Below are 27,841 nucleotides of genomic sequence, written 5' to 3' on the forward strand. Positions count from 1 at the left end.
CCTAAGGACTGGGCGACAGGACTTCCGCCCGAGGGAAAACCGAACAGAAAAACCACCTTTTCCTCCTGCCGCGTCACTAGGCGACCCAGATAGCAAACATTCAGAACTCAGGGCACAAGGATCAGCCCGATCGCTTTCAGTACGAGCCCCGCCCCCACCTGCGGACTCCGCCCCTGGGCCCACCCCATTCCCAGCAGGCACCGCGCGAGCGACCTTGTCCCGACCTGCCGCGGCTGTGCCCGCCTCTCGCGGCGCTGGGAGATGGCGGAGTTGGACATTGGGCGGCACTGCCGGGTGGAACAGTGCCGGCAGCTAGGTGATTCTGGAGCTCCTACCTCTGGTCGCGGGAGGGAAGGCCGTGGGGCCAGGCGGAGTCTGAGGAGGCAGGGCGGGCGTGTCCCTTGCGGGGGGGGTCTGCCGTGACATGTGTTGATGCCCTCGATGCCCATGTTTTTTGTTGCCCTTGAGCCTTTGGAAGAGGCTTATGGTCTCCTTGGAAGGGAGCCATGCGATTCCCAAAAACATACCTTGCAGTGTGAACTTTGATTTTCAAGTGCGCCTTGCCAAGTAGTCGCTTCGCGCCCACTCCTTTCTGATGAGCACGGGGAGGGAGGACGCTTCGGTCTGGGAATCGGGAGAGTTCCCTTCTGAACCTGCCACTGCGACCTCGGGCAAGCCACTTCTCTCCCAAACTTTTTGTTTGCTTATCTGTCAGAGCAAGGAGTTGGGTGAGATCAGTTTTTAACCTCATTTTCGCGGGCTGCTCAGGAGACGAGCCCTTAGCATTTCCTCCGGATGATCATTACGCTCTCTCAGCTCTGTCACTCTTTGATTCTGATTATCACAGATTCAGTAAACATTTACTGAGCACCTCCTTTGGTGCTGGGACCGCATAAGGTTATAAAATATAGCCCTTTGCACAGAAAAGCTTTCAGGATAGTTAGCTGCTTTTTTAGAGCATTAGTAAGGTGATGTTTTCTCTCCGCTGAACTGAGAGACCTTGTGATACACATAGCCCAATCTAATAGCCAGTGGTAGTGGGGTACAGGCCTTAGAAACATCTGTAGCAGGTATGTCCTGAAGCACTAGAGCCACACAGAATGCTCAGTCTTTGGTACCTGGCTTTCGCTCCAAATGGATGCTACCACATCTGGCTCATACTACATTGGGTGGCAAAATAGGTTTTATCTCCCATTGCAGCTACAGTCACTGGCAGCAGGTAGCCACCCGATCACTGTTGAGAAGGACTCTGGGGTTTAGCCCAGAATTAGTGGGAGTGCTACAGTTGATAAATGATACATGTTGTGTGTGGTGGGCAAAAGGACACAATCCCTGCTAGGTTATTGTTACTTTCAGCACTCTGATTTGTATCTTTCACCACGGGCTGTCATCTTCAGCCATTCAGCAGGCAAGAACCAATGTTTCCTTGCAGATCTTTCATAGGGAAGCTTAGCCAGTTGGGTTTTGACTGTAAGTTATATAATTCTGGTATACCTGATTATCTCTAGCAAGTCCATAATATCTACCATTTGTGACATAGTTCATCTTCCTTTCCAACTTCAGGTGTCTCTTAAAGTGTAAATACCTGAACTGAGGCAGGGTCTAGCTCTTTTGGACTAGTGGAGAGCAGTTAAGAGTTAGAATACGTTAAGTGAGTATCCTAAATTTCATTTAGCTTCTGGATGAATAGAAGGATGGTGTCAAGTGTTAGGAAATTATCTTGATATTAACTCTTACCCCTGGATTCTCTTGGTTTGCGTCTAATATTTAGTTGGTCACCAAAGTCTCAAAATAGTGAGCATGTACATTTTTCCGATTTGAAAGAGACATAAAAGTTTTGTAAAGTATCATATACTTCAGTTTCCTTCTCTTTTTGACAAATGTATACCTACTTTCTTGGTATGAAACAGATACTTACAGTATCATGCTTTCAGGACAACAGTGACGATGCATTAAGTTCGCTTTTCAGGTGAAGGAAGAACTATATTTGGGCCCTCTTGTCCCACAAACAGAAACATCCAGCGGTCCCTTTGGGTTATAATAGGACCTCTTCTTTTTCTTTTAGGTTAAGATACTCTGTAGGGTGAGATATTTTGGGACAATAGTAACTTTCTCTAAAGTGCAGTGCTTTTTGTTTTCATTTTGTGAAAGTGGTGTGATTAGATATAGCCAGCCTCACTTGGCTGTATACTGTAATTTAATATGAGGTACACTGAAAACAATTTAGAGAAGAAATGATTGTATTCAGTGATTTATGGTCAATTGTCACATCTAAGAATGGATACTTTCATGTGCTTTCCAAAAATTCATTTCCTAACTTAGTTGTTACTTAGTCCTAACTTAGTTTTTCCTCAACAGCAAGGAAAGAAACAATTCAGGACTAAAGTTTGCGGTATCAATCAATCCATCCATTGAATTTCTGAAATTTCTTTGAACACATCTCTACCTAGTCACCACAGGATTTTTCTGAGTTGAGTGTGTATTCAGAACAAGTTAATTGCTATAATTATTCTTGTTAATTACAGGTATTGCCTTACTATTCTTATCTTTTACATGTATCTCATTTGGTTTTTACAATTACCCTGTGTAGTAGGTGTGGCATATAGCATAGATACATACACACATATATACATATGCACACAAACACAATATACTTATATCTATGTCTATTTTTATGCATATTACCTAATAATAGAGCTTTGGTTTTGTATACATACACATACATACACTGTATACTATATATCAAATATATATATATACAATATGTATGTATATAATCCAAAACTCTACTGTTAAGTAACTTGCCTAGCATTGCTAGATTAGTAAGCAGTGGAATCAAAATTGAAACCTAGGATTGTCACTTCAAATGCAGGATTTTTGCATTATACAGTCCTCAGAAACAACACCTAGTAAATCTGGGAAACAAACAGAAAACTCACAGGACTTCTTTTTTTCTTTCTGGTTTAGCATGCTACAACAAGTAACATTTATCTTCTGATAATCCAGTTACTTTCAAAGTGCTTGAGGTTGTGATGGCTTTTGTTTAACCACTGCTTGCTGCACTAGGATATTGTTCAAAAAGGAAAATTCTCCTATAGCCATAGTTCAGTACTTTAAGGTTCTTTTTACTTAAGAAAACTAAATCAAAATCAGTTACTGACCAGAACATATAACATTTCCCCTCAATTTTAGATTTTCTTCCATTTGTATGTGATGGTTGTTCAGGAATATTTTGGTAAGTTAAGTTTTTATGCTTTATTTGGGAGAAATTTTAGTGTTTATAATATGAGATTTATTTCTAAAAAGTAGAATGATTTAAAATAGTTTTTACTTTAGCCACTGATATCTGATATTCATTATAGTAATCACTTGGGGAAAAAAAATAGACTAGTCATAGACTCTGATTACCTGTACATATATGTGGCTAGTCTTTAAACTTTCCAGAAATGGGGTGATGTGTGTGATTTTTATGTAAAAGTCACATATATGTCTTTTAATCACAAGGAGAGAACATATCCACAATATAAAGGATATGGTAAAAAAAAATCCAGTTATGATTATTAGTCTTTATTTTAATTAATAAAATGAAAAGAGCCCAACCTTTATATTTCTTAAATTGAGTACTATACGTCCTTTGCACACACATCACATGTAAAGTAAAACCTGGGAACAAACAAGAATTTTGGAAAATGCATTTTCTTTTCAATTAAACTTTCAAGTATCAGGTATTTAATTTATTACATAGAGCACTGAAAGAATAAATTCTTTTCAGAAGATGATTCAGAAAGATTTATTAGAAGTAAATAAAAATAATGCATAGTTTTAAGTCATTCAGAACTAGAACACTCCTTTGACATTTTATTACTGATTATTTTTGAGAAATAAAAGAATCAAAAGGGTCTGCATTTTCACACACCTTAAAGCACTCAAAGTAAAGGTAATTAAGAGTGGTGAATTTTTGTACTCATATTGAAGTTGAATAGTAGTTGGGTTTTAAAACTTTTGAGACTATAGATGCTCTTTTATTTATCTGTCATTTCAGTTTATTCTTATAGGCAGAGTTGTTAATGTAGTGTGAGTGTAGTTAATCTTAAGGATACTAACCATTAAAATATCTCAAATTACTGCAGTTATCTTTAAGTACATTATTTGATTACATTTAAATAAACACTTTTTTTGTTGTTATTTAAGCCTTGAACACAGGAGCAGGGAGTCACATAGCTGTCCTGAGGTATGTTAATATCTCCCGGTAAAACATGTTTGTGTTTATGTACTTTCATTCAGAATTTGATTCAATTTAATCCCAGTGTACCACAGATTAAAATTTGGCAGACTAAACTGATTATGTAAGAGGGTCTTACTTTATTTATATTATTTTTCTCAGTATGTTTTAACATAAAATAGTCTACTTGGTATTTATAAATTTTTGTTCTTATAATTCTTATTCCTTTGTACTTCATTTCTGTTTACATAGCCTGCTTATAGCTTTAGGCTCTATATTTATAAATACATAATGGAATTAACATCCTCATCATATAATCCTTCCAGTTTGCTTCACTGTTTCATTCATTTTCACTGGTGCCTGGTGTTAGGACTCTGTGGTAATACATTGTTCTGACTCCATCAGCCTTAGGTCACTAGGAGCAAACCTGTAGTCCAGCAAAATCTCCCTACCCTAATTTGGACCAAATCAAGAGATTAAAAAGGGCTGTTAAATAGAAGCCGAAATATCATCTTTATTACTGATAAAGAATAAGTTGAATGATATAGCTTAATGTAGAGCCAAAAATGATATAGCTTAGTGTAGAGTCTGCAAAGGAAATCCAGAATTAGGTGGATTTGCCCACCAGTCACAGCAATGCTGCACCAGGTTAGGCTTCCAAGGAAAAAAAGAGAAAGCTGAGCCTAATGTAATTTTCTCAAATTTGTGATCAGAGAAGTTGTTCCACCTCCCTTGGATCAGAGGTCAGCAGGAAGTTAAACTGAATTTACTCCATTTGGAAAGAAGCATTTACCTCACGTTTTGCAGTTGATATTTATTCCTGCCCACCGTTTACCAAACACTTTACTGAGTCTCTTGATTATAGAAAATTAAGGTTAAATGAGCTTCAGTCAAAATCTGGCCCTTTGAAGTTTTGGTGATTTATTTGAGGAAATAAAAATTAAGTAACATATTGGTATTATTCAGGATTACTTGGAAGGAAATACTCATATAGAGTCATATAGTAAACATATTCATGTTTGTTATACAGCTTGTAAATCTTCCCTGTGTTTTCATTTTTCTTATATGATTTGATTTCTATGAATGTCTCTCAATTAGATCTTATTAATTTAAAGGTGAAATAAAAATCTTCTACCTTTAGACCATTGGAATAAATTTGAAAAAATAGTTAAGAAGTTAATTCCAACAAGATGTAACTATCATTTATATAGAGGAATGCGCTTTGGTTATAGATTTCAAGCAATTACAGTTGACCCTTGAACAACATAGGTTTGAACTGTGTGGGTCCCCTTATACGTGGATTTTTTTCACTAGGTATGTACTATACAATGCATTGGATCTGCAGGTGCAGAACTGCAGATATGGAGAGCTGACTGTAAAGTTATACTTGGATTTTCAACTGCGTGGAGGGTTTGTACCTCAGCCCCTGAGTTGTGCAAGGGTCTACTGAGTTCATTCAGTTCTAGAAACCTAGTTACTTAATACTCAAAATAGCCTGAGTGATCTGGACTTCTTTTTATCTCATAAAAGCTCTTTTTTCTCTGATGTAATATTTGCTAGTAATACAGTATTAAATACAAAATAAAGTATATCGTGTGGAACTTCCCTGGTGGCACAGTGGTTAAGAATCCACCTGCCAATGCAGGGGACGTGGATTCGAGCCCTGGTCCAGGAAGATTCCCACATGCTGTGGAGCAACTAAGCCCATGCACCACAACTACTGGACCTGTGCTCTAGAGCCCACGAGCCACAACTATTGAGCCTGCGTGCCACAACTACTGAAGCTCACGTGCCTAGACCCCATGCTCCGCAACAAGAGAAGCCACTGCAATGAGAAACCTGTGCACCGCAACAAAGAGTAGCCCCCGCTTGCCACAGCTAGAGGAAGCCCGTGCACAGAAATGAAGACCCAACACAGACAAAAATAAATAAATAAATTAATTAATTATTTTAAAAAAAGAATAGTATATCGTTGTGAAAACTGTCTTTAACCCTCTGTATCATGGAAAAACATATAATTTTAAGTGTTCTTTTACATGTATTTAAGCCTCTAAAACCAGTATAGAAAGTAGATATGACTTGCCATTTGAGGAGTGATGAGCTGATTACCTAAGCATATTATTACGGAGGCATCTTTGTGTAGTATGTTACAAAGTAGAAGACTAAAATTATGGAGAGTAACTGAGTAGTCATTTTAACTTGACTTAGAAGATAAATACACCACAGTAGGAAAACTTTGGAAATGTAGAGCAGTCAGCACAGTAATCATTTCTTACATGAACAATTTTTATAATCTATGTGAGAATGTGTGAGTTTCTCTTATAAGTTTAAGCAAAAATGATATGGATATCCAGAATAGATTTGTTGATTTGCTTTAAATGTGAAATATAATATCACGTCCCCCATTTTACATTTTCAGGTTACTGTAATTGAGAGACTGAAGTCAGATACACATACATCTTCCCCATGCTCATTCAAGGACTGTGCTGAAAGAGAGCTTGTGCCAGTTATGTGTCCTTATTGTGAGAAGAATTTTTGCCTGAGGTGATCACTGAGACGATTCAAACTCTGTATATCTGTTTAAGTCATATGCAAATACATGAACTAGTGTCACTCTTCTGTTGCTCATAGACATCGTCATCAGTCAGATCATGAATGTGAAGAACTGGAAATCCCTAAGTCTCGTATGGCTGCCACTCAGAAACTTGTTAAAGACATTATTGGCAAGTATCTAGAAAGCTTGTTTTGTTGTTTCCCTACTGCTCTCTATACTCTATATGAGTTCCAGAGCCCTGCTTCTCGTGTCCGCTTGCCAGTTATGGAAGGTGTTGTTAGCAACCCTGATGGTTGTAACTTGCTATAGATTTTGATGACATTCTTGTGACAGTATTTCTCACAAGGCTTTCCAATGAAAATTTGGAAATTCTATGGAAATATCCTACCAGATGTTCTCTTTTGCTGGTCCATTTATATCAGCTGGTTAACCATCTTGGCTAAAAATTGTATTCATGAGGCTGAAGTAGTGGTTTACATTCTTTAAAGACTAAAGTTTAAGCCCAGTCAGCTGTCCTATGAATGCTGCTGATATTCTGACATATGAGGAAAGAATGTATCTGTGGTTTAGACCAGTCTGTCTGCTACCATGTTAGTTCAGCTGAATTTTCATTTTATATTAAGGGTGTTACTTTAAATTAAATTAAATTAATCAAATTAAAATCTTCTATAACCAGATCTTAAAATTCTCTGTAGAAGTGTTAGTGATTGCTCTGGATTAAATAGATTTAAGCTGGAAAGAGGCACATAACTTGTTTTTGATGTGGAAATCACTTAGGTCAACTCAGTGGTATTTTTCCATTGATCATACCTATAAAATGAATGTGGTCTCTATATATCTCTATAATATGTAATTCATGTACATTTCAGGGCCATAGTTAATAATAATAAAAATAAAACTCTGGAAAATGTAAAAGTTCTTATTTGCTTATATGCTTACACTTATTTCTTAGATTCCAAGAGAGGAGAGACAGCAAGCAAACGACGGAAAGGTGCAAAAAATAGTGAAACAGCTGCAAAGGTAGCATTGATGAAGTTAAAGATGCATGCTAATGGAGATAAATCATTGCCACAGGTTGGTCTTAGAGATTTTAGAAAACAAAATGTTCTAAACATAGCTAGAGCTCCCTTTTTACTCTTCCCTCTCATTAAGTATGAGAACCTTATATGTATCATTTCTACTATTACATGGCATCAGTCTGCATAAATAATACATAGTTTTTATGAGTTTTTTTCACTTTATAGAAACAGCAGTAAACCATATGTATCCTTCTTCAACTTTTTTCTTTTACCCTTGGTATCATTTTTTAAAACTTTATCCATGCTGATACATTGAGTCTTGTTCATTCATTTTGATAGCTCACATTTTTCTGTAGTGTGAATATCCATTTATCCATTCTTTTAGTGAACACAATTCAGATTTCTTGTCCAAGTTGTTTGCTATTATAAACTGTTCAAAAGTGAACATCCATGTGTACTTGTAGGAACATTTCTCTAGGGCAGCTTCTTTAAAACTCCATATTGCCAATTACATTTTCTATAACAGTTCAGTACATATGTACATACATACATACCTTAACACAGTTTCAGTAAGTAACTGATGTGTATACCTTATGTGTATGTGTATTTTCTGATATTTTTTATTCTACTTTAAAGATTGTTGATTTTGTAGCCCCTGAAGGATTGAGACCATCAAATTGAAAAATGCTCCTCTAGGGAACATACCTAGAAATAGAAAAGCTGGATCATGGGGTTTGCTCATCTTCAGCTTTACTAGATATTTTCAACCTTTTTTTTTTTTTTAATAGATATTTATTGGAGTATAAGCGCTTCACAATACCGAGTTAGTTTCTGTTACACAACAAAGCGAATCAGCCATATGCATACACATGTCCCCATATCCCCTCCCTGTTGAGCCTCCTTCCGATCCTCCCTATCCCACCCCTCTAGGTCATTGCAAAGCACGGAGCCAATCTCCCTGTGCTATGCTGCTGCTTCCCACCAGCCAACTATTTTACATTTGGTAGTGTATATATGTCGATGCTACTCTCACTTCACCCCAGCTTTGCCGTCCCACCCCGTGTCATTCAGTCCATACTCTATGTCTGCCTCTTTATTCCTGCCCTGCAACTAGGTTCATCAGTACCATTTTTTTTTTTAGAGCCCATATATATGTGTTAGCATACGGTATTTGTTTATCTCTTTCTGACTTACTTCGCTCTGTATGACAGACTCTGGGTCCATCCACTTCACTACACATAACTCAATTTTGTTTCTTTTTATGGCTGAGTAATATTCCATTGTATATATGTGCCACATCTTCTTTATCCATTCATCTATCGATGAACATTTAGGTTGGTTCCACGTCCTGGCTATTGTAAATAGTGCTTCAATGAACATTGTGGTGCATGTCTCTTTTTGAATTATGGTTTTCACAGGGTATATGCCTAGTAGTGGGATTGCTGGGTCATATGGTAGTTCTATTTTTAGTTTTTTAAGGAACCTGCATACTGTTTTCCATAGTGGTTGTATCAGTTTACATTCTCACCAGCAGTGTAGGAGGGTTCCCTTTTCACCACACTCTTTCCAGCATTTATTGTTTCTAGCTTTTTTGATAATGGCCATTCTGACCAGTGTGAGGTGATATCTCATTGTAGTTTTAATTTGCATTTCTCTAATAATTAGTGATGTTGAGCATCTTTCTACATGCCTCTTGGCCATCTGTATGTCTTCCTTGGTGAAATGTCTATTTAGGTCTTCCGCCCATTTTTTAACTGGATTGTTTGTTTTTTTGATATTGAGCTCCATGAACTGTTTGTATATTTTGGAGATTAATCCTTTGTCTGTTGATTCATTTGCAAATATGTTCTCCCATTCTGAGGGTTGCCTTTTGTCTTCTTGTTGGTTTCCTTTGCTGTGCAAAAGCTTTTAGCTTTTAAGTTTAATTAAGTCCCATTTGTTTATTTTTGTTTTTATTTCTTTTACTCTAGGAGATGAGTCAAAAAAGATCTTGCTGTGGTTTATGTCAGTGTTTTTCCTATGTTTTCCTCTAAAGTTTTATAGTGTCTGGCCTTACATTTAAGTCTTTAATCCAGTTGGAGTTTATTTTTGTGTAGAGTGTTAGGGAGTGTTCTAATTTCATTCTTTTACATGTAGCTGTCCAGTTTTCCCAGCACCACTTACTGAGAGGCTGTCTTTTCTCCATTGTATGTTCTTGCCTCCTTTGTCGTAAATTAGGTGCCCATATGTGCGTGGGTTTATCTCTGGGCATTCTATCCTGTACTATTCATGTAAATTCCTGTTTTTGTGCCAGTACCATACTGTGTTGATTACTGTAACTTTGTGGTATAGTTTGAAGTCAGGGAGCCTGATTCCTCCAACTCCGTTTCTCTTTTTCAGGATTGCTTTGGCTCTTCAGGGTCTTTTGCGTTTCTATACAAATTGTAAGATTTTTTGTTCTAATTCTGTGAAGAATACCATTGGTAGTTTGATAGGGGTTGCATTGAATCTGTAGATTGCTTTGGATACTATAGTCATTTTCACAATAGTGATTCTTCCAATCCAAGAACTTGGTATATTTCTCCATCTGTTTATGTCATCTTTGATTTCCTTCATCAGTGTTTTATAGTTTTCTGAGTACAGGTCTTTCGTCTCCTTAGGCAGGTTTATTCCTAAGTATTTTATTCTTTATGCGCAATGGTAAATAGCAGTGTTTCCTTACTTTCTCTGTCTGATTTTTTATTGTTGGTGTATAAGAATGCCAGAGATTTCTGTGCATTAATTTTGTATCCTGCAACCTTTCCAAATTCATTGATTAGTTCTAGTAGTTTTCTGGTGGCATCTTTAGGATTTTCTTTGTATAGTATCATGTCATCGGCAAATAGTGACAGTTTTACTTCTTCTTTTCCAATTTGTATTCCTTTTATTTCTTTTTCTTCTCTGATTGCTGTGGCTAGGACTTCCAAAACTATGTTGAATAAGAGTAGAGAGAGTGGACATCTTTGTCTTGTTCCTGATCCTAGTGGGAATGCTTTCAGTTTTTCACCATTGAGTATGATGTTTGCTGTGGGTTTGTCATATATGGCCTTTATTATGTTGAGGTAGTTTCCCTCTATGCCCATTTTCTGCAGGGTTTTTATCATAAATGGGTGTTGAATTTTGTCTAAAGCTTTTTCTGCATCTATTGAGATGATCATACGGTTTTTATTCCTTAATTTGTTAATGTGGTGTATCACATTGCATGATTTGCATATATTGAAGAATCCTTGCATCCTTGGGATAAATCCCACTTGATCATGGTGTATGATCCTTTTAATGTGCTGTTGGATTCTGTTTGCTAGTATTTTGTTCAGGATTTTTGCATCTATATTCATCAGTGATATTGGTCTATAATTTTCTTTTTTTGTGATATCTTTTTCTGGTTTTGGTATTAGGGTGATGGTGCTTCATAGAATGAATTTGGAAGTGTTTCTCCCTCTGTAATTTTTTGGAAGAGTTTGAGAAGGATGGGTGTTATTAGCTCTTCTCTAAATGTTTGATAGAATTTGCCTGTGAAGCCATCTGGTCCTGGACTTTTCTTTGTTAGAAGATTTTTTTTTTTAATTTATTTATTTTATTGATTTATTTATTTTTTGGCTGTGTTGAGTCTTCGTTACTGTGCGCAGGCTTTCTCTAGTTGAGGTGAGCGGGGGCTACTTTTCGTTGCGGTGCACAGGCTTCTCGTTTCGGTGGCTTCTCTTGTTGCAGAGTACAGGCTCTAGGCATGCGGGCTTCAGTAGTTGCAGCACGCAGCCTCAGTAGTTGTGGCTCGCAGGCTCTAGAGCACAGGCTCAGTAGTTGTGGCACACGAGCTTAGTTGTTCTGCAGCATGTGGGATCTTCCTGGACCAGGGCTCGAACCTGTGTCCCCTGCATTGGCAGGCGGATTCTTAGCCACTGCTCCACCAGGGAAGCCCTGTTGGAAGATTTTTAATTATGGTTTCAATTTCATTACTCGTGATAGGTCTGTTTATATTTTCTAATTCTTCCTGGTTCAGTCTTCGAAAATTGTACCTTTCCAAGAATTTGTCCATTTCTTCGTGGTTGTCCGTTTTATTGACATATAGTTGTTTGTTGTAGTCTCTTATAATCCTTTGTATTTCTGCATTGTCATTTGTGATTTCTCCTTTTTCATTTCTAATTTTATTTATTTGCTTCCTCTCCCTTTTTTTCTTGATGAGTCTGGCTAAGGGTTTATCAATTTTGTTTATCTTCTCAAAGAACCAGCTTTTAGTTTTATTGATCTTTGCTATTGTTTTCTTTGTTTCTATTTCATTTATTTCTGCTCTGATCTTTATGATTTCTTTCCTTCTACTGACTTTAGGTTTTCTTTGTTCTTCTTTCTCTAGTTGTTTTAAGTGTAGAGTTAGATTGTTTATTTGAGATTTTTCTTGTTTCTTGAGGTGAGATTGAATTGCTATAAACTTCCCTCTTAGAACTGCTTTTGCTGCTTTCCGTAGGTTTTGGGTCATTGTGTTTTCATTGTCATTTGTTTCTATGTATTTTTTTATTTCTTCTTCAATGATCTCTTGGATATTTAGTAGCACAATGTTTAGCCTCCATGTATTTGTGTTTGTTGCAGTTTTTTTGCTATAATTGATTTCCAGTGTCATAACATTGTAGTCAGAAAAGATGCTTGATACGATTTCAATTTTCTTAAATTTTCCGTGGCTTGATTTGTGATCCAAGATGTGATCTATCCTGGAGAATATTCCATGTGCACTTGAGAAGAAAGTGTATTCTGCCACTTTTGAGTGGAATGTTCTGTAAATATCAATTAGATCCATCTGGTCTATTGTGTCATTTAAAGCTTGTGTTTCCTTATTTATTTTCTGTTTGGGTGATCTGTCCACTGGTGTAAGTGGGGTGTTGAAGTCCCGTACTGTCGTTGTGTTACTGTCAATTTCTCCTTTCATGGTTGTTAGCATTTGCCTTTGTATTGAGGTGCTTCTATGTTGGGTGCATAAACATTTATAATTGTTATATTTTCATCTTGGATTGATCCTTTGATCATTAGGTAGTGTGCCTCCTTATCTCTTGTAACAGTCTTTATTTTAAGGTCTATTTTATCTGATATGAGTATTGCTACTCCAACTTTCTTTTGAATTCCATTAGCATGGAATCTTTTTCCATCCCTTCACTTTCAGTCTGTATGTGTCCCTAGGTCTGAAGTGGGTCTCTTGTAGACAGCATATATATGGGTCTTGTTTTTGCATCCATTCAGCCAGTCTGTCTTTTGGTTGGGGCATTTAATCCATTTACATTTAAGGTTCTTATCAATATGTATTTTCCTGTTACCATTTTCTTAATTGTTTTGGGTTTGTTTTTCTGGGTCCTTTTCTTCTCTTGTGTTTCCCATTTAGGGAAGTTCCTTTAACATTTGTTGTAAAGCTGGTTTGGTGGTGCTGAATTTTCTTAACTTTTGTTTGTCTGAAAAGCTTTTGACTTCTCCATCGAATCTGAATGAGATCGTTGCTGGGTAGAGTAATCTTTGTTGTAGGTTTTTCTCTTTCATCATTTTAATTATATTCTGCCACTCCCTTCTGGCCTGCAGAGTTTCCACTGAAAACTCAGCTGATAACCTTATGGGGATTCCTTTGTATGTTATTTTTTGTTTTTCCCTTGCTACTTTTAATATTTTTTCTTTGAATTTAATTTTGTTAGTTTGATTAATATGTGTCTTGGTGTGTTTTTCCTAGGGTTTATCCTTTATGGGACTCTCTGTGCTTCCTGGACTTGGGTGACTATTTCATTTCCCATGTTAGGGAATTTTTCCACTGTAGTCTCCTCGAATACTTTCTCAGACCCTTTCTTTTTCTCTTTGTCTTCTGGGGCCCCTATAATTTGAGTGTTGGTGTGTTTAGTATTGTCCCAGAAGTCTCTGAGATTGTCTTCAATTCTTTTCATTCTTTTTTCTTTATTCTGCTCCTTGGCAGTTACTTTCACCATTTTGTCTTCCAGCTCACTTATTTGTTTTTCTGCCTCTGTTATTCTGTTATTGATTCATTCTAGCATATTTCTCATTTCAGTTATTGTGTTATTCATCTCTGTTTGTTTGTTCTTTAGTTCTTCTAGATCTTTGTTAAACAGTTCTTGTATTTTCTCAATCCGTGCTTCCATTCTATTTCCGAGATTCTGGATCATCTTTACTATCATTACTCTGAATTCTTTTTCAGGTAGATTGCCTGATTTTTCTTCATCTATTTGGTCTTGTAGGTTTTTACCTTGCTCCTTCATCTGTGACATATTTTTTTGCCATCTCATGCTTTTTTTTTTAATGAGTGGGATTGTGTTCCAGTTTTACTGGTTGTTTGGCCTGAGGCTTCCAAGACTGGAGTTTGTAGGCTATTGGGTAGAGCTGGGTCTTGGTGCTGAGATGAGGAACTCTGTGAGCCCTCAATCTGATGAATATTCCCTGAGGTCTGAGGTTCTCTGTTAGTCCAGTGGTCCAGACTCGGAGCTCCCACTGCAGGATCTTCCGCCCAACCCCGTGCTCACAAATCAAGATCCCACAAGCCACGTGTGGTGGCAAAAAAAAGAGAACAATAACAAAGTAAAAAATAAAATTAGATTAGGAAACTAACAGATATGTTAGAAAGAATGTAAAAATAAAAATATAGATGAATCAACAACTGGAAGGTACATCAGTACTACAGTAGTAAAAAAGAGGAGGGAAAAGAAAAAAAGAAGGGGGGGAAGGCCTTGGCTGTGGAGAGTGGGGCCTAAGCAAGGATGAGGTTTGGGTGGTGGGCGGGGCCAATGCTCAGATCCCACGGGCTGGAAAAGGCCCTGGGGGCTGTGGGGGTGGGGCTTAGGCTCAAGGAACAGAAGGGGCTCAGGCGTAGCTTCCACTCCTGGGCTCAGAGAGCAGGAGACCTCACCTGGGAGCCTAGCAGGCTTCCTGGGCTCGAGTGGGCAGAACAGACGCCCTCCTTTCCTCTCCTGCTCCTCTGGTCTGGGGTCTGGGAGGACCTCTACTGCCTGCCTCTCCTGATCTTCCTGGCCTCCTTCCTATGCCCCCAAGGACCCACGCAGCCTGTAGTGGGCTTGGAGAGCAGGGGATCGGCCTGGGAGCTCAGCAGGTGAGTGGGCGGGGCAGTCGCCCTCTGTTCCTCTCCTGCTCCTCCCGGAGGGCCCCTTCCGCCTGCCTCTCCTGATCTCCCTGGCCTCCCTCCTATACCCTCAAGGACCCACGTGGCCTGTAGTGGGGTTTGGAGGACGGGGGACCGGCCTGGGAGTTCAGAGGCTCCCTGTACCCGAGTGGGCAGGACAGTTGCCCTCTGCTCCTCTCCCGCTCCTCCTGGATGGCCTCTCCCGCCTGCCACTCCTGATCTCCCCAGCGTCCCTCCTATGCCTCCAGGACCCTCATGGCCTGGATGGGACTTTGTATGTGTGTGGGTGGGGACCAGCTTGGGAGCTCAGCAGGCTCCCCGGTCCCATGGGCCAGGCGATCGCCCTCTGCTCCTCTCCCACTCTTCCCAGAGAGTCTCTCCCACCTGCCTCTCCTGATTTTCCCAGCCTCAAGGGTGCCGGTCTTGTCTGGCCTCCACTTCTCCTCCTTCCTCGGTCCCCCTACATCCTACCGGTTCACTCTGCGTTTCCTCCCATCTCCTTGGGGGTTAAAGTCCCCCACCAGTGGCTGACAGGTGCCCTAGTTGTGGGGAGATGCTAACTCCACATCTTCACGCACTGCCATCTTGCCTTCTCTCCTCCTTGTCAACTTTTTATTTTAAGTAGTTGTACAAATTTATCTCCTTCTTGTAGTGTCTGAGAGTTTCAGTGTTTCTTGCCACCGTAGGGTATTATTCATTGTTACCAATCTGATAGATGTGAAATGATACTTCTGTGAGGTTTAAAGTTGAATTTCCCTGTGACTAGTGAGGTTCAGCTACTTTGCATATGTTTATTGGATATTGGGCTTTCTTTTGTGAATTATTTGTTCATATCCTTTGCCCATGTTTTCTGTTGGGTTGTGGAACTTTTAGAAAGGTTTATAAAAGTCTATATATTCTGAATTCTAATCTTTTTTTGATTAAGTATGTTACACAAATCTTCTCTCAGTCTGTAGCTTGTCTTCACTTTGCTTTTGATCTCTTTAGTAATTCAGACTTTCTAAATTTTAATACACTCAAATTTATTAATGATTTCATTAAGATTGTACTTTTAAAAATGTTATTTTCTTACATTTTCCTTTAAAAGTTTTATTTTATATTTTTGTTTAGCTCTTTATTCCATCTGGAATTTAATTGTAAGTAAGTAGAGGTAGAGATTTCTTCCTTCCCCTCCCCACCCAATGGGTTACCTATCGTTGTAACATAAGATATTGAAGCGTTCATCCTTGTAATGACATTTCTGTCATACACCAGATTCTTTTGTATATGTGGGACTAGTCTGGGGATCTCAGTTCAGTTCCTTTGGTCTGTTTGTCTCTCTTTGCATCAATTTAAACTGTCTTAATTATAATAGCTTTATAATAAGTAGGACAATCCTCTCCACCTCATTCTTTGCTTTCAACTGTGTCTATTCTTGGCCATTTATTCTTTTGTAAAAATTTCAGGATCACTTTGTCCTGTTCTGTTAAATGGTGATTTTGATAGAAATTGTGCTGAATTTAAAATTAGAGACAGTTGACATCTTTAAAATTTCACTCTTCCCATTCATCTCCATGGTCTATCCAACTTTATTTAGGTCTTCTTTTATGTCTTTAAGGAACATCCTATAATGCTTACCATACATATTTTATATGTCTTTTCTTAGGTTTGTTCTTAGGCTCTTCATAATTTTTGCTGCCATTGTAAATGGTAATTTTTTTAAATTAACATTTTTCTAATTGTTTATTCCTGGTTGTTTTATAATGCCCTTCCATCCAGCAAATAGACTCTAATAGTTCCCATAGTTTATAGATTTCCTGGCTTGTTTTCTGTGCAGTCACATCTTCTGCAAATGACAATTTTGTGAGTTGTTTTTTTTTGTTTTGTTTTTGTTTTTGTTTTTTTTCAAATTTGCTTTTCTCTTGCTCTTCCACCTTCTCATTATTATTGTTTGTGTTAGTGCTTTGGCTGAAATCGCCACAACAATGTTGAATAATATGAGTGATAGCAGGCATTTTCATCATATTTCTGACTTTTAATGCAAATTATTCTAAAGTTTTGTCATTAAATATTACATTTGCTGTAGATTTTTGATAATAGCCTTCCTTAGGTTAACAATATTTTTCTATTCCTAGTTTTCTAGGAATTTATATCAAGAATAGGTATTAAATTTTGCTATAATTTTTTTTCCTCCATCTAGTAAGATGATTATGTTGAGTTTTTTTTCCTTATCAATGTGGTAAATTACATTGATCAGTTTTTTTTGTTGTGAATCACCCACATATTCTGGGATAAACCAGTTCACTCTGGTATATAATTCTTTTAAAATGTGCTGCTAATCTGATTTACTAATATATTATTTAGTGTTTTGTCTTCACATTAGTAGCCAACAAATAAAATTAGTTGAGTAGCTTTCCCTCTTCTATTCTTTGAAATATTTGGGTATTATTTGTTCTTGAAGGTTTGGTAATGGTTGTTATAACTTTCAGATTTGTTGCCTTTTTTTTTTTTTTTTTTTTGTGATACACGGGCCTCTCACTGTTGTGGCCTCTCCAGTTGCGGAGCACAGGCTCCAGACGCGCAGGCTCAGCGGCCATGGCTTACGGGCCCAGCCGCTCTGCAGCATATGGGATCTTCCTGGACCGGGGCACAAACCCGTGTCCCCTGCATCGGCAGGCAGACTCTCAACCACTGCACCACCAGGGAAGCCCTGTTGCCTTTTTTTGAGGGGAGAATTTTGAATACTATTTTAATGTATTAAATAGTTCTTGGCTTATTTGGGTACTCTATGTCTTCTGAAATATATTTTGGTAAATAACATCTTTCTTAAAAATTTCTGTTTGATGTAGATCTTTCAGTTTATTGTTATAAAATTGTTCAACTTATTTTCTTATGTTCCCAAATCTCTATTGTGTCTTTCATTAGTCATTCTTAATATTTTTCATTCGTACTTTTCTTTGATTTCCCCTTGAACAGTCTTGCTAGAGGTTTGTGTTTACTTTTTAAATTTATATTTTAGTTTCTTCAAAGAATCATGTTTTGGTTTTATTGACCTCTATTGTTTCTTTGCTTTCTGCTGCGCTAATTTTGCTCTTATTATTTTTTTTCTGCTTTGTTTACATTCTCTCTGATGTTCTTTTTCTAACTTCTCACACTGAATAATGAACTTGCTTATTTCAACCTACTTGTTAGGTGTATTTTTTTTTTTTTTTTTTGGTAACTTTATTTTGATACAGTTTCAAACCGAAAAGTTGCAAGAATAGTACAGAGAATATTTTCATATTTGTTACCCAAATATACCAGTTATTTACATTTTGTCCTGTTTGTTATTTCATTTGCATTCTCTCTCTGTCCATATGTATATGTGTGTGCATGCTTACTAATTTTTGTTTGGCTTGATGTATCAGTTTCTGAAACAGATGGTATCAAAATCCCACTGTAGCTGTGGTTTTGTCAGGTTTTTTATTCCTGTAACTCTAATAGTTTTGCTGAGTTGTATATTATCAGATACATTGAATTTCTTCATCATTATGTCTTCTTTATGAATTTTGCCTTAAATCCAGTTTTGAATGATAATAATATTGTTTTATTACCTTTCTTTTGATGAATAGTTAACTATTATGTCTTTATCCCTTTATATTCAACTTTTCTTGTTTTATTTTTAGGGTGTTTCTTGTAGGCAGCATGTAGCTGGACTTTGTTTTTTTAATCCAATTTGATAGTATCTTTCTTTTATAGGTGAGTTGAACCCAATTATATTTATTATGATCACATGTATTTGAATGTATTTCTTCCATCTTATGTTTTTTGCTCATCATCCTTTTCCTTTTATTATTTATTTCTCTCCAGTCATTTTTTGTATCGACTGAATTTTCTGTATTCCCTTTCATTCTGCTGGTTTAGAAACCATTGATTATAGTCTTCTTCTTTGCATATCCTTAATATTTCTTTTTTGAAAACTTCTTTATTTGTTTTTAAAATTATAAAGATACATACTTTCAACAAGGGTAACTTAAAAAAATTGTATAAAGGAAAAGAACTAAACACACCCTCCTGTGCTCATGTCCATCTCAACTGAGGATGGTTTTGCCCCCTTGGGGACATCTGACAATGTCTAGAGACATTTTTGATTGTCACAACTGGGCATGGGGGTGCTGCTGGTATCTAGTGGGTAGAGGCTAGGGATGCTGCTAAATGTCCCACAGTGTACAGGACAGCACCCACAGGAAAGAATTTTCTGGTCTAAAATGTCAATAGTGACATAGTTGAGAAGACCTGCTCTAAAGTATCCAAAAATATTATTCACATTACTTTGCAATTCTTTTATTACTTAAAACATAATAGCAAAAACTTCTATAGCACTAACTTTGTTCCAGGCCCTCTTCTATCACATTTAATGCTCGCAACAGGCTTGTGAAATATGTACTATTATCTCTGCCTAATAGACAAGAAAACTGAGGCACAAAAAGGTTAAGTAACTTGGTAGTAACACAGCTAGTAAGTGGAGAGCTGCAAATTGAAACCAGGGAGACTGCCTCAGAAACCATGTTCTCAACACACCTAACACTTTATCGTGGAGCATGCAGGTCTATAGATAGAACTTCTTCCCCTGTATCATTAATATTTGTGTGTGTTTATACATATATGTACTGACACATATTATTTATATATATATATGCATCCATGTATATATGTGCATATACATGTGTATAATTTTACATAAATGAAAATGGCTATTGGTATGTGCATACAAAGACATAAAGAGTGTTTTAGGGTCATTATTTCATAAAAATGGCATGATATTCCTTTAGTTAGCACTTTTTTTGGAATACGTGCTATATACCAGGTTCTGGGGATACAACAGTAGGTAAAACAAACCTGGGGATACAACAGTAGGTAAAACAAAGTCCCTGCCCATATGAAGTTTATATTCCAGTAGGATGAGACCGTTATTAAATATATACTACAATTTCAGACAGTGATTAAGCCTATGGATAAAAATAAAGCCCACTTCAGGTAGGTAAGATATCCTTTTATCTCTATATATTCTTCTTATGAATGCCTAACAGAAATTCCCCCAAGGGAACTGGTATGGTTCTAAATCATTTTCTTTAAAAGCTTGGATAATTTTCCAAGTGGTGTGGATCTACTGTGACTTATATCACCATTTTCCTATTGATGAACATTCACTTCCGTTTCCAGTTTTGGCAACTGTGCTAAGAAGTTTCCTGTTTCTGTGAGATAAATTCCCTGGAGTGTGTTTTCTGGTTCAAAGGGTATGTGTATTTTAAATCTTAATAGATGTTGCCAAGCTGCTTTACAAAGTTGAAACAATTTACATTTCTACCATCAGTAATTATAATAGTCAACTTTTATTGACTGATTGCACTATGCCAAGCATTGTTTTGTGGCTCTAGATTTTTATCTCCCTTAGTACTCATGACTGTCATGTGATATATTATTATCCTCATTTCACAGATTAGTAATCTGAAGTGAAGTGCTGTTAAGATCACTCACGTGGTCAGAGCCTGCCATTCTACCCTGTTTATTATTATACTGCCTCTTGTGGCCATACATGAGAGTACCTTTCCCCTCCAGTGGTTTCCAGTAGTTGTTTATCTTTTAAAATGTATTCCAGTCTAATGGCTGTGAAAAGATATTTCCTAATTGCTTTACTTTGCATTTCCTTGACCACTGTTCAGTTTGAGCATCTTTTGTTATGTTCATTGGCCATGTATGATTGCTCTTCCTTGAATTGCCCATGCATATCCTTTGATCATTTTTCTTTTAGGTTGTTATTTTTATTTCATTTATATTTTGTTTGGTCAACTATGGAACCTCTTGGAGTAGAATGGATATTAATCCTTTATCTATAATCAATCCGCTTTGGAATCTTTTTTCAAAATCTGTCAGACATCTTGATTTTACTTAGGTATCTCATTGACATATCAGGGTTCTAAATTTTTCTAAGGTCTGTCTTTCATATCTGTTTTCTTAGGGTTTTCATTTTTTTATCTGTCTTTAATAGATCTGGAATTTGATTTTAGCATATGATATGAGCTAAGGACCCAATTTTATTTTCTTCCAGTTGATTAGCTAGTTTCTGCCAACCAATTAAAGAATTCATCTTTGTCCTATTGAATTGAAATACCACATATCACCTTCATGATAAGTTTAAAATTTATTTTTACTAGATCAGTTTTTGGATTTCCTATTCTATTCCATTCATCTATTTCTTATTCATATGTTAATACCAAGTTGATTTGATATAATAACTTTATAGAATGTTCTAATATATGATAATGTAAGTCCCATCCATATTTTTCCATAGTTTTTCTTAGCAGTTTTTTTTTTTTTGCTTTATTCATCCATATGAACCTTGTGATTATTATATACAATTTTTTTTTTTAATCTCTCGGGATTTTCATGGTTGTCATAATGGGACAAGGTTGTAAGTGACAGACTCCAGCAGACACTGTTAAAGAATATAGCCTCTTTAAAGGTCAAAATGTAGAAACTGAAAGAAATCATTATAAAAAGCAAGAGAGAACACAACATGGTTTAGGCAGAAATGTGGCTTCTCAAATCTTTCAAAGTTTCCCACAAGGATGTTGGCTGTGAATAATAGTGCCTACAGGAAGTGAGAAATCTGCCATTTATGAGAAGCCTGATTTGCCATTCTCAGGAGGATTTTATTACCCAGTTGGCCTCTTCCTTTTGATTCTGGGGATTCTGGCTCCTTCCCTACCCACAAGGTGCAAGTAACTGAGGCAAAACCTCCTTGATACATTATCAAGTGATTTCTGTGAAGTTGGGTGAAGTAAAATTCAACTTCCCTGCAGCATCTATTAACAAGTCCTGACTGAGGATCATTCCTGAAGGATTCTCTGAATTTGCATTATATGATATATATTAATTTTGAGAGAAATGACATTTTTATGACATCATCTTCCTATCTAAGAACTTTATGTCTTCTCTTTTAGATTGCATTTTATTGCCTTCTGTAACATTTTATATTTTTCTTCATTTAAGTCTTATTACTCCTTGCTTATTTTCATCTCTAATTATCTTATGGGTTTTCTTTTCTTTGTGAATAGAATATTTCCCTTTACCTCTATTCCTAGTACTTATTGTTAATATAGAAGAAAAAGATCTTGAATTCTGTATATTCATCTTATTCAATCACATCGCTAAATTCTTCTATTTATTTTAGAAGTTGTTTTTTTTTTTTTTTTTTGCCTTTGACTTCCTAGGTATACAATCACATCCCATTGACAAGTAGCTTAGTTTTTATTTTTCAATAATTGTATTAGTTATTTCATTTTCTTGTATTATATTATCTATAATCTTCAATATAATGTTTTGTAATAATAGTGATAATAGGCATGTGCTTACCTTTAAAATTTTTAACATGTATAATTAAATACCAATTCTTCTCTCAAAATCTAAAGTTAGTTGGTATTGTATCCTCTTGAATAAGACAAAGAGTTTGATATGGCTTTATGCGGTTGAATATCTTCCATCCCATCATCTTCGTTCACACATGATTATTTTTAAGTCACTTGCTATTTAAATTTACCAATATATTTTTTGTTTCTTTTTTCCTTAAGACTCACTTTTATTTTGGCTAAAGTCCATTCTTTAGCAGTTCATTCATTAAGAGTCTTTGTTGGTAAACTCTTTCAGTCTTTTGTTTGTCAGAAACTGCCCTAATTTTCCCTCACTTGAGCTGGATTATCTGTTAGATTCTCTCAACCCTGAATATACTATTCATTGGCTTCTTTTGTCTATTGTTCAGGAAACTTGTGCTGTAGATCTTATTCTTGTTGCTTTTTGGGTAATTTTTCTTTCTTTTTTTTGTGTGTGTAGCTTTTAAGGTTTTATCTATGATATTTTCCAGTTTCAGTGCAATGTTGCTAGGTGTGGATTTGTTTTAATTACACAGCTTGACCCTTGAGATAGATTTTAAAATCTGACTTATCTCTTACTCTTGGAAAATTATTATTTTCTTTCTGAATATTACTTACTTTTCTTCTCTTCTGAAACTCTTACTAGACATATTTTAGAGATTTGTAATTTCTATCTTTATGTCTATTTGTGCTGCCTTCTAGATGACTGCTTCAATTCATCTTCCAATCAATTAAACCTTTTTATTGAAGATTATAGCAATTTAGTGTGCTTTAATTTCTTATTTCAGAAACTGTATTCTTAGGTTTTTATATTTCTAATTGGATCTTCATAGCTTTTCCTGTTTCATTTCTGCCTGTTTCAGTTTTACAATTTTCTGTTCCATTTTTATGAATATTATTCTTTATCTCCTTGTACATTCTAAATAACTTTTATAAATGTCTTTTTCAAGTTTATTTAGTTTCACCTGCTCAGAATAAGTTAACCTTTGATTTGTTTTGAAATTTCGGCATACAGCTTCTGCATGTTCGTGTTGAGTAGGAGTTTCTTTCTGTGTCTCTCTTACTGTTTTCACTCACCTCTCCCTGCTAGCAGTCTCACATTTTCTTCCACAGGCCCACCTACCCATGACCTCTATTCCAAACCCAAGTTTGAGATTGACACTTTGTGCTTCTGTTCTTTGAAGATTTTCAGATTATTACAGATCCATTTACTGAGCTGGAAGGCTTTGGCTTTGTTCACTGTCAAGAGGTTATATCTGTGCTTTTCTGCCTCCCTGTATATCGGTTTTTGTAAGCAACAGCCTACATCAACATTCAACAGTAACTTCTTAAGCCTCCTTTCCTGGAGTGCACGTCCCACACAAGCTCCTGTTTTCAATCAGTGAGCCGGACGTAGGTGCCCCATCACCATGTGACACTGTTATTTCCTGTTAACCCAAAAGCTCTTCCTCTTCTGGAGCCCTGAAAGCCTGTGGCTCAGCCTGCCTACTGTCACTTTGCCTTTCTGTTTCATTTTTGGATCCTCAGACTTATTTATTTTTTCACTTTTAGGTGAGGGTATATCTTTTTAAATTTCTCTTTCAGATTAATGCTCTTGTTGCTGTGTTTTTGGAGCAAGGACTACGAGGTTATAGAGTTGGCCCAAAGCTTGAATTTCCAATGATTTCTTATTTTTCTTTTAATACTTGTTCTCTGTAATAATGCATTCCACTGGTCTCTAACAAATCTAAATTCCTTAGTGCTGAGATAGAAATTGTGTTGAATCTATTATTTCTTAGAATAATTGTGATCTTTCCCTACAACTTAGGGATCCTCCAGTTATGCTGAAATATTTACTGTAGCAGGAATTGGTCTGTAAAGCCAGCACTTCTTTAAAGCGATTTTAGGAAGAAGGGAAAATCAGAAGCCAATACCTTTGCTCCTCTTCTTGTTTTCTACATTTGTTAATTGTGCAAGAAAGTACAATATAAAGGAAGCATACAGGGTATAGAATACTGGAGGAACCATCTCCAGATTTCTGAATCTTTCTCTTTTGTTGATATGGTGCTTGTCTAACTTTTTTTTTTTTTTTTTTTCGTTTCTTTGTTTTCGAAAGCCCTGCTGTCTCTAAATATGTAGTGAGGTCTTTCAGGTGAAAAGAAATGTTATATGTCTCAGGAATCTTTTAATTGTAAGTGACAGAAACTTGACAGAAACCAACTAGCTTACTCAAAACAATTTTTCTTTTTCTCACATAATGGGGAATGCTGCACTGATCTGGTCTCAAGGTATGACTGAATTCCAGGACTCAAATGCTGTTGAAAGAGGCCATCTCTTTCCTTGACTTCTCTTTCTGGGAGTTAGACTCACTGTTTTTCATTTGAGGAAACTTTTCCACATTGGTTCAGGAATGGCTGAGAGGCATGGAGGATAGCTGCAGGCAACCTCAGGTTTAATTCAGCAAGACTTAAAAAAAACTCTGGAAAAATATTGCTCCTCCCTGCCCCCAGGTTTTGAATGTAAAATCCCAGGAAAGGACCTTGATTGGCCTAATGTAGGTCACATGACTATTTTTTCATAGATCATCCTGACTAGGGTCTTAGATCCTCTGCCCATGCATTTAGGTGGATGCTGGGGTTCTATGATTGTATTCCCACTAGAAGTTGTATCATTAGAGGGTAATCCTTCTCTGACCAGGAGAAGAGAGGAAGAAATGTCACCAGACAAAAACAGATGTCCATTTCATGTATATAATCTGTATTTTAACTTTTTATTTTTACAGACGGAAAGAATTTACTTTCAGGTTTTCTTACCTAAGGGGAGCAAAGAGAAGAGTAAGCCAATGTTCTTTTGCCAGCAGTGGAGCATTGGAAGGGTCATAGACTTTGCAGCTTCTTTAGCCAGTCTTAAAAATGACAATAACAAATTAACACCTAAGGTAACAACAGGTTATAACTTCTTCCCTAAAAGTTTTAGAATACTCTATAAAGCACGTTTATTACATTATGATGTATCTCTCTCTTAACAGAAATTGAGATTATGTCACAGTACCTCAGGAGAAGCCTTACCCTTGGATCATATTTTGGAAACCTGGATTGCTAAGGAGGATTGTCCTTTATACAGTGGTGGAAGTATTATCTTGGAATATCTGAATGATGAAGAACAGTTTTTAAATAATGTTGATTCTTACTTGGAATAGTCATTCAGGGAGTCAAGCTAGAAATCGAGGAAAATTCATTGTTAATCAAATTCTTTTACTACAAATACTATGTATTTTTTATTTTTAAAACTTGCTTTTTATTTCATATTATGTCATAATTTACATTATCAGTCTTTATTAAATTGGATTTGAATTTTTGTGTTTTCAGGTTTAACTATGAACTGACATTTAGCAAATTCTCTTATCTAATTAACTTTTATTAGGTTATGCTATAATAACAACAACAAGATATATTTCTCATTTGGTTAATGTCGGCTTTGATTGGCTGTGACTCTGCTCCATGTTGTCTTTACTCCAGAATCTAATATGAAGGAATGACCCCTTTTGGGGACATTGCCATTCTTATGGCAGAAGAAAGAGATGGCTCTTAGAAGATAACATGTATCACTTTTGCTTTACGCAAGACACATGACCAAGCCTACCATCATGGAGCCTTAGTATCCACCTACATCATGATGTATAAATTGATGTGTATACATGAGTCATAGAAACTTAGAGGTCATCTCACTCACTCTTCAAAGTTTGTGGATGAGGAGTCTCAGGCCTAGGAAGGGAAAATTATTTTCTTGTTGTCACCTAAGTGCTTTGGGGCATATCTCTGATTAAAAAACTCCCTCCAGTAGGATTCACCATTTTATCTGTATCATACAGTACAGATAAGAAGAAAGATGGGATAGCTAAACTACATTACAAGTCCTTTATATATATACCAAAGCAAAACACATGCCAAAAGTAACTACATTTTACCAACACATTAAAATTAATGCTCCTGACTGATGTATTCTATCTATACTCAGCAAAGTACTACTATAGAGAAGAAATAGAAGTTATTTCTGTTTGTTATTTGTCCCTTTTCTACTTTGCAATAGACAGGGATAGTGGCTTTAGGTTTAATTAAAGGAATAAACTCACAGTGTTTATTTCATCTCTAATTCTTTCTTCATATTATTTTCATGCAGTGAATGGAGATAACTTCTGACTTCTATCAGCTGCTTATACATTCATTTATTAACCTAGTTATTCAAGTACCTACTAAATGTAAGGATTTGATTCTAACTGCCGTGGTGGATACAATGAAGAGATGTATACGTACTTAAAACTATAATACAAAGCAGCGTGGCAAGTGCCAAAGAATATATAGTAAGTATAGCTATGTTCTAATAGCTCTTTTATCAGAAACCATAAGACCAGAAGTAGAAATAATATTTAAATATATTCCCAGATACCAGACAGTTTTAATACAAATACCTTAGCATCTGCATAATTACTTGCACAGGGTAGATGACCAACACATGTCTCATGAATGGAACTGAAGCCAAATATACCAGAAAAAATACCAATGCGGGTTGAAAAGAAGGGAAGTAAGGTGAGCAGAGATTGAGCTACACTTGAGACTAAAGAAGAGGTCCTGTCAATGGTTAGAAAAGAGACAAAGCAGCATGGAGGGAAGGACTTATGTCATCTGGTCCCAGATAGTGGAGCAAACTAGTCTGTAAGAGACACAGGTGCCAGCATTCTTGGAGGCTCTATGGACGGGAGATCCGGCCTGAGAAGTCTCCTAAAGAGAATAAGATTGTGGGCACGAGAGGAAGTCCCCCCAGTGTCTCGTTTCCAAATTACTCTGAAATCAGACATCTTTCTCAGGCTTTCTTTTAGGGCTTTCAGTTGAGTCCGCTTAATATAATTCTAGGGTTGGCTGTCCCCACCCCTCCTTAGAATCTTTCTACCTGCTCACAGGCGACTAGAATTACAAGCAGAAAACCCACAAGTAGAAAAATGTTTTAAATTCAGATAAATATCTAACTACAGTATGATACAAATGAGCTTAAGCTTCATATAATCAGCCAGTAAATACACATGAATAATAAATTACTAGATTTTTCCCAGATTTGTCAGATTTTATTCCAGGCAGTTTTCAGATAAGAAGCCTTGGAGAACCTGAAGAAGGGTAAATGCTACAGATGGAAGGATCTGAGGAAAGTAAAATTTACATTCCTCACCTCTTTGACCTGGGTGACAAAAATTGTGAATTAAGATATTTGGTCACATAACTGTAAAGATAGCTTTGGTTTCATAAAGTTCTTGTCTTATGTTTGTTTTTTGTCTTTTTAAACCAGGGAAGTTCTCTGGGAACTTAACTGAAATATCACAGAAGCATTAGTTCCAGTCCCTATTTTCAACATTGGTATAGTGTATTTTGTTTTTCTCAGTGTGGTACATGGAAATAAAATTGATGGACTATAAAGTCTATTGTATTTGAAAGATTAACCTACATAAGTGAAAATTTCAAAAACTTGTAAAAATATCCAATAAAAATTGCTTTGACAATT

The 27,841-nt window shown here is 36.4% G+C and overlaps 1 protein-coding gene across 3 annotated transcripts; it reads left to right on the forward strand.

Moving 5' to 3' along the window:
* The first annotated feature begins 237 nt into the window (after positions 1 to 237).
* Positions 238 to 27,841, forward strand: ZFAND1 (zinc finger AN1-type containing 1). 3 transcript variants are annotated; one of them, XM_027089707.1, is made up of 10 exons: positions 238 to 316; positions 3,193 to 3,235; positions 4,192 to 4,231; positions 5,537 to 5,632; positions 6,642 to 6,766; positions 6,854 to 6,945; positions 7,729 to 7,850; positions 25,074 to 25,229; positions 25,320 to 26,651; positions 27,629 to 27,841. In XM_027089707.1, the coding sequence occupies exons 1-9, from the start codon at positions 262 to 264 to the stop codon at positions 25,488 to 25,490; spliced, it is 900 nt and encodes a 299-aa protein (XP_026945508.1). In that variant the 5' UTR covers positions 238 to 261; the 3' UTR covers positions 25,491 to 26,651; positions 27,629 to 27,841. The 3 variants fall into 3 exon arrangements, with proteins under 3 accessions (XP_026945508.1, XP_026945509.1, XP_026945510.1); XM_027089708.1 differs by lacking the exons at positions 5,537 to 5,632; positions 27,629 to 27,841 and having other exon boundaries at positions 242 to 316; positions 25,320 to 26,504; XM_027089709.1 differs by lacking the exons at positions 3,193 to 3,235; positions 5,537 to 5,632; positions 27,629 to 27,841 and having other exon boundaries at positions 253 to 316; positions 25,320 to 26,504.

Source organism: Aethalodelphis obliquidens, unplaced genomic scaffold (genome assembly GCF_003676395.1).
Source record: "Aethalodelphis obliquidens isolate GAN/ISIS:26980383/991018 unplaced genomic scaffold, ASM367639v1 scaffold68, whole genome shotgun sequence".
Lineage (NCBI taxonomy): Eukaryota > Metazoa > Chordata > Mammalia > Artiodactyla > Delphinidae > Aethalodelphis > Aethalodelphis obliquidens.

Bases quoted from the DNA above. Each gene is read 5' to 3' on its own strand.
- ZFAND1 (XM_027089707.1), top strand. From the start codon at position 262: ATGGCGGAGTTGGACATTGGGCGGCACTGCCGGGTGGAACAGTGCCGG. The intron at 3,236-4,191 runs GTAAGTTAAGTT...TTGTTATTTAAG, and splicing joins GGTTGTTCAGGAATATTTTG to CCTTGAACACAGGAGCAGGG. The intron at 7,851-25,073 runs GTTGGTCTTAGA...TTATTTTTACAG, and splicing joins GAGATAAATCATTGCCACAG to ACGGAAAGAATTTACTTTCA.